At 41.9% G+C, this 7012-nt stretch overlaps 1 protein-coding gene across 3 annotated transcripts in view; it reads right to left on the bottom strand.

Annotated features, from left to right (window-relative positions):
* SLC28A3 (solute carrier family 28 (concentrative nucleoside transporter), member 3) overlaps positions 1–7012 on the bottom strand; it is a 77524-nt gene that overhangs the window by 14091 nt on the left and 56421 nt on the right. For all 3 annotated transcript variants that reach the window (XM_010840051.1, XM_010840052.1, XM_010840049.1), the window contains 3 exons: positions 4597–4677; positions 2562–2687; positions 791–921 (listed from right to left, as the gene is read on the bottom strand). In XM_010840051.1, coding sequence (XP_010838353.1) covers positions 791–921; positions 2562–2687; positions 4597–4677 — 338 coding nt within the window. The remainder of the gene's footprint in view (positions 1–790; positions 922–2561; positions 2688–4596; positions 4678–7012) is intronic.

Here is a 7012-nt window from a genome sequence, read left to right as displayed (position 1 = left end):
CGTCCATCGAGTCAGTGATGCCATCCAGCCATCTCATCCTCTCTTGTCCCCTTCTCCTCCTGCCCCCAATCCCTCCCAGCATCAGAGTCTTTTCCAATGAGTCAACTCTTCGCATCAGGTGGCCAAAGTACTGGAGTTTCAGCTTTAGCATCATTCCTTCCAAAGAAATCCCAGGGCTGATCTCCTTCAGAATGGACCGGTTGGATCTCCTTGCAGTCCAAGGGACTCCCAAGAGTCTTTTCCAACACCACAGTTCAAAAGCATCAATTCTTCAGTGCTCAGCCTTCTTCACAGTCCAACTCCCACATCCATACATGACCACAGGAGAAACCATAGCCTTAACTAGACGAACCTTTGTTGGCAAAGTAATGTCTCTGCTTTTCAATATGCTATCTAGGTTGGTCATAACTTTCCTTCCAAGGAGTAAGCATCTTTTAATTTCATGGCTGCAGTCACCATCTGTAGTAATTTTGGAGCCCAGAAAAATAAACCAACTATACTTCAATCTAAAAAAAAGTTAATTAAATGAAATGCCTACAATGAACAGTCAAGGAAATGCATTGACATTTAGGTACTGGTAGTTAGGAAAGACTTCCTTGAGTGTTGAAAGAAGATATTTTGGATAGAGTCTACATAGTTATGTGAAATTAAATTCACTTTAATTCACTGTGTTCTCTGATAATAAAATTTTTGCTGCACTTCGAATTTGCAGCAAAACTCCCCTCCCCCACCCCCAGCCTCCTACTTTTGTAGTAATTAACTATTAACTAGGTGAACTTGTTCCACTTACCCACTTTCCATTTTCATGGCATTCTTGAGGTTTATTTTAGGTGTTTCTGTCTCAGGCCAAAAAAGTTTAGAAATAGCCAATGCCGCAGGTGCAGACATAACTGAAGCAGTTAACAAGTGAGAGGATGAAACCTGTGATTTCAAGAGAAAGACCAGTTTAAGGTTTAGCTTTTCTGTTGTGTTTAGAATGAATGACCCAAATGCCTTACAAGGGAGGTGATGGGCAGGCATTGATTCTGTGCCAGAAATCAGTGTTTCTTTGGAGGCTTGGAAAAGCTCAATAGTCATATCCTGGGCATCAACTTGAGAGAAGGGAGATGGCATCAGTTGACCAAATCTTTTGGAGAAGCACAAACCAAAATTTGACCATTTCAGAAGAGAATTAATCCTGTGTTTAGGAACTTTCTAAGACGATAACTCTACCTCTCTGTTGTTCTTTCAAATGTTCAAATAGCCCCTAAAGCTATTTCATTATGTCCTCAATTTAGTTGATGGGTATCTGGGGCGCAGGCATGCATACACCCTCTCCATCTTCCTTTTGCTTTCCTGATGTCCTTTGTGCCTCTACATAATATGCGTTTATTCAGAGTCCCTTTAATCTGTAAGTTGTTTTTGTTTTCCTCACTGCAGTTCTGCTTAAACTCTTTCCCTTTCCCTCCCACAACCTCATCCTGTTTCTGGATTCTCTTCCCTGTGTTTCCAGAATTATAGAATCTGCTCCTCCCTCCCTACTCCCATTCCATCCAGCACAGTTTTGTAGGCAGAATTCATATAGCGATCCATCTGGGGCATGAGTCAAACTGCTGTTCCTGAGGTCTCTACCCTTTTTGTCTTTCTTCTTCCCACTGATTGGCTCTGTAAGATTTGGATGAAGTCCTGGATTGAAACTTGCCTATCTTATGTGAATTCCTCATCAGCTGGACCACGCAACTGCTATGTTATTCCATTTTTCCACTGGAGGCTGTAAGCTCTGTGCTCGAGGCATGTGCACCGGTTACCATAACATTCTTCAGCCCCATCCCATAGACCAACGGCTCTCAAACTGGGCTATACAATGAAATCTGAGGACTGAAAAATAATATTGATGCCTGGGTCTCATCCCAAGAGATTCTGGATGAATTACTCTGGGGTATGGACCTGGGCATTAGGGCTTTCAAAAGCTTTTTAAAAATCCCAGGTGATTCTAATGTGAAGTAGGTTTTGAGAATCTCTGCTGTAAGCCAGGAGTCAGAAAAAGCTTTTTGTAAAGGGTAAATAGTTTTGGCTTTTGGGGCCACAACTACTCAACTCTGTATCATAAAAGCTGCTTAGATAATGAACACGAATAGCTGGCTTCCAATTAAACTGTAGTTATTAAAAAAAAAAAAAACCAAAGTGATCTAAATTTGCCCCTGGGCCAGAGTTTGCTAAGGCCTGACCTAGATGGCCTTTAACTAGTGTCTGTAATAGTTAAATTTTTTTTTTTACATATTTAAATTTTCACCCGAAGTAACCTCATAATATGAGGTTATGATTGAAATACCAGATTTCATTCTGGTATGGTTGGATATAGTTCATGTTTAGGTGCCTGGGATATGAACGTGAAACACCAAAGCTCCTTGGGGTCACTCTATTCAAATGCCAAAAGAACTGTGACCATCTATACAGAAAAAAGGGATACTCTTTTTGCCTCCTTATCTGGCAGCAGTAGCAAAGGAAAGAACCGAAATAACAATAGTAAAGAAAAAAAGAAGATTGAATTTTTCCATAAGTTAAGCCTGAAACATTCTTACCCCAAAAGAGATGTATGCACCTAAGACACTTCCAGCAATGGTAGAGAACCCAGCGGTCATGATCGCGTGGAGTTCAGACTTGGTGACATATGGTAAATACGGTCGGACCAGCAGAGGAGACTCGGTCTGGAAATACAAAGCGACCAGATTAAACGTTCCCTGAGGAGGAGAGGCTACTACTCAAAATTCCATTCTCTACAGCAGAATTTCTAAGAGTGGACTTCAGGCCAGTTCCATCAGCTTGACCCAGGAATTTGTTAGACCCATAAGTTCTCAGAATTACTTAATGGAAAACTCTAGGGCTGGGTCCAGCAGCAGTGTTTTAACGAACTTGCTGGTGGTTCTGATGAGTGTTCATGTTTATGAACCTATACCATCAATGTCTGGGTCTTTTGGACTCTAGGGCAGTGTATGTACAGAGTCATGTGTGAAGTTCGTAAGGCCAGTTTATGTAAGGCTCCTGCCTACCCTAGGATTGGACTCTGATGACTTGGTACTCTTTTCTAAGGCTGGACAACCATGGGCCAAGTAACTCTATCCAGTGGCCTGGCCTTGGAAACTATGATTCCCAAACCTCTGTGACTTCCCATCTCCCAGCTTCATCTCAACATACCCTAACCTCTTTGCTGATACCATAGGGAAACAAAGACACAAGTATTAAAAAATACCAGCAATAACAAGGACCGGTGCCCATGGGCCTTTCCCTAACTGAAAATCAGAGAACTACCCCTACTTGCATGGAAAGGCATCAATTAGAATATAGTTGTAAAGGCTTGAGTTCCATTAAGGAGGGCAGGTGGCCTACAGTGTGGGACTCTCCATAAATAACAGCTGTACTTTTAGCATATTAAGTACATATTAAGTATCAAATTGAGCACCACAGGAGCATGTGTGCAATTTTACAATTTTCCCCTAATTATTTCTAATTGTTCTATAAGATTGAGTGTGTTGAGCTTCAATTTATGGACTAAATAGAAACTCAGTACATGAGCCCTCTTACCCTGCAGGTAGGAGTAATCAGCTCAAGATGGTGCCCTAATTAGTCCTGAGGGATTTTATGGCTATAATTATAATAATTTCAACTACTAGGGAAAGAGCTCTGCTCTAGGCTAGTAAGCTAGGCTTACCAATCAGAAGGCTCAGCCGCCTGGAGCAATTGTAAGCCTTTTAATTGGGGCCATGTGTTTTTCGGGGTGACTTGATTTTTGCTTCAAATTCAGTTTCCTTGCATAGCCATGCTAGCAAGTATTCATACCTGGTTTCCTTGGTGTGTGATTCCATTCTGCCTGCAGTTATGTATCCTAAGTGATGAGGATTTCTTACTTATATACCCCTTAGGAATGCTGCCATTTTGAGAGATGTCCCTTGGCAACATATTTCTCTGTTTAAATGGACTTCAGGCAAAAATGTATGTGATAGATAAGGAAGATGAAAATGCTTTTGCTCATCAGCATTTTTCTTTAGGCTCAGCAAAGAGACTGTTGGACGGTTCAGATAAGTTGAGAATGAGCTTAAGTACTGATATGGCTGCATGGTTCTTGGGGGAAAGCCTTTCTTGGTCTCTTTCATTGCCACAAGCTTTATATTAATACTAAAGAATGAGAGGCTGCCTGTTACATATTTGCAGCTTCAAGACGAATGGTGAACTCCATCTGAGTAGATGAGCTGCTAGCCTTTGATGGGTGGGTCAGAAACCTCAACAACTCAGTTAATTCAGAAAAGATTTGTTGAGAATCTATGCATGAGAAGCCCTATGCTTTGATAAAATGATTCAGTTTTTCTTCCTCTCCATAAATTTCCAAGAACCCAAATTCCACACTAGGCATGGACTCTCTTAGAAGAGCGCTCTCTCTCTGTCTCTCTCTCTCTCTCTACCCTTGGAGTCTACACATTATTAATATTGAGGGTTCCTTATCTTGATACCTTCCTCCTACAGTAAAGGAAATAACACTGTCATAAAAAACATTTTTTTTTCTCTTTCTGGAAAGAGTATCCATTTTAGCAGATGTTTTGTTTTTTTGATTTTACAACTTACCTGTCCAATAAATATATTGCCAGAAGCTACTACAGATTCAATAGGAGATGTTCCCATAGTCACTAGCATTACCCATCCAACCTAAAAGGCAAACAAGGATAAAGTCAGTAAAGAACTGTTTGTACACACAGAACTTCAAAGTAGGGATAAAAATCCTTAAAATGGAGGAAAATGCTGAGGACTTCAACAATTGTACTAAACTTGAATATATATACCTTATTGATAGGGACAGAATAAAGGGACAAAGTAGGTGATTAAATAGCAAATCACACTGTTGCTGCTGCTGCTGCTAAGTTGCCTCAGTTGTGTCCGACTCTGTGTGATCCCAGAGATGGCAGCCCACCAGGCTCCCCCGTCCCTGGAATTCTCCAGGCAAGACCACTGGAGTGGGTTGCCATTTCCTTCTCTAATGCATGAAAGTGAAAAGTGAAAGTGAACTCGCTCAGTCGTGTCTGACTCCTAGAGACCCCATGGACTGCAGCCTACCAGGCTCCTCCCTCCATGGAATTTGCCAGGCAAGAGTACTGGAGTGGGTTGCCATTGCCTTCACGCTAAGGGATTGCAAATAGGAAAAAAAAAAAAATGGGAGACTCCTGTAAGTTAATGATTACTCAGGAAAGCAGATTTGCTTAAGCATAAAACCAAGTGAGCTAGCTTAGCAACAAACCCTGCAACGGAAGTACAAGACATTCCCCAAAACAACAAAACAATGGTGGCATGAGACCCACATCCTGCTCAGCGAGTTCAGTAACATGCTCTCTGCACACATAAAAACAATAATTTATGAAAAGGTGACACTTCAAAGTGAAAGACCCTCATTGTACTGAGATCTGAAATAATTTTCCGTAGTGCCATGACAGTCTTGGCTTGACCTGGTGGGGACAAAATCTCCTCTGCCAAGCATGGAGGAGAAGCTGATGATGGAAGCATGGGGTCTACTTAAGAATGAGGAAGAACATGGCTTTTTCCCTCTCTGCACTTTTCCTTTGTTTATAAGACTGTAGCCCACTAGTTTCTCAGGGCGTGGCACCTTCTTGCCTGTCTGCTTGTAAAACTCATAAACATCCTATTCTAATAAATCATGCCTTTCATTGAATTCTTTCTGCACTGAGAAAGAAAAGACTGGAGCTCCTTGCTATGCTAAGTCACCTTAGTCGTGTCTGACTCTGTGTGACCCCATAGATGGCAGCCCACCAGGCTCCCCCGTCCCTGGGATTCTCCAGGCAAGAACACTGGAGTGGGCTGCCATTTCCTTCTCCAATGCATGAAAGTGAAAAGTGAAAGTGAAGTCGCTCAGTCGTGTCCGACTCTTATCGACCCCATGGATTGCAGCCTAACAGGCTCCTCCGTCCATGGGATTTTCCAGGCAAGAGTACTGGAGTGGGGTGCCATTGCCAGCTCCTTGATGTCCTTCAAGACGCCACCTAGCGTTTTCATTACATAGTGCATAAAGCAGGCTGATCAAATCTTACTTGAATGCTAAGTCTGAGTCAATATGCCAGCAAATTTGAAAACTCAGCAGTGGCCACAGGACTGGAAAAGGTCAGTTTTCATTCCAATTCCAAAGAAAGGCAATGCCAAAGAATGTTAAAACTACTGCACAATTGCACTCATTTCACATGCTAGCAAAGTAATGCTCAAAATTCTCCAAGCCAGGCCTCAGTAGTACATGAACCGTGAACTTCCAGATGCTCAAGTTGGATTTAGAAAAGGCAGAGAAACCAGAGATCAGATTGCCAACATCCGCTGGATCGTGGAAAAAGCAAGAGAGTTCCAGAAAAACATCTATTTCTGCTTTATTGACTATGCCGAAGCCTTTGATTGTGTGGATCACAATAAACTGGAAAATTCTTCAAGAGATGGGAATACCAGACCTCCTGACCTGCCTCCTGAGAAATCTGTGTGCAGGTCAAGAAGCAACAGTTAGAACTAGATATGGAACAACAGAGTGGTTCCAAATTGGGAAAGGAGTATGTCAAGGCTGTATATTGTCATCCTGCTTATTTAACTTATATGCAGAGTACATCATGCGAAATACCAGGCTGGATGAAGCACAAGCTGGAATCAAGATTGCTGGGAGAAATATCAATAACCTCAAATATGCAGATGACACCACACTTACGGCAGGAAGCAAAGAACTAAAGAGCCTCTTGATCAAAGTGAAAGAGGAGAGTGAAAAAGTTGGCTTAAAACTCAATATTCAGAAAACTAAGATCATGGCATCCAGTCCCATCACTTCATGGCAAATAGAGGGGGAAACAATGGAAACAGTGACAGACTTTCCTTATTGGGCTCCAAAATCACTGCAGATGGTGACTGCAGTCATGAAATTAAAAGACACTTGCTCCTTGGAAGAAAAGTTATGACCAACCTAGACAGCATATTTAAAAGCAGAGACATTACTTTGCTAACAAAG

The sequence above is a fragment of the Bison bison genome, unplaced genomic scaffold, assembly GCF_000754665.1.
Source record: "Bison bison bison isolate TAMUID 2011002044 unplaced genomic scaffold, Bison_UMD1.0 scf7180017864141, whole genome shotgun sequence".
Taxonomy (NCBI): Eukaryota; Metazoa; Chordata; class Mammalia; order Artiodactyla; family Bovidae; genus Bison; species Bison bison.
The sequence above is the reverse complement of the archived record's forward strand: the minus strand, read 5'-3'. Positions and strand labels throughout refer to the sequence as shown.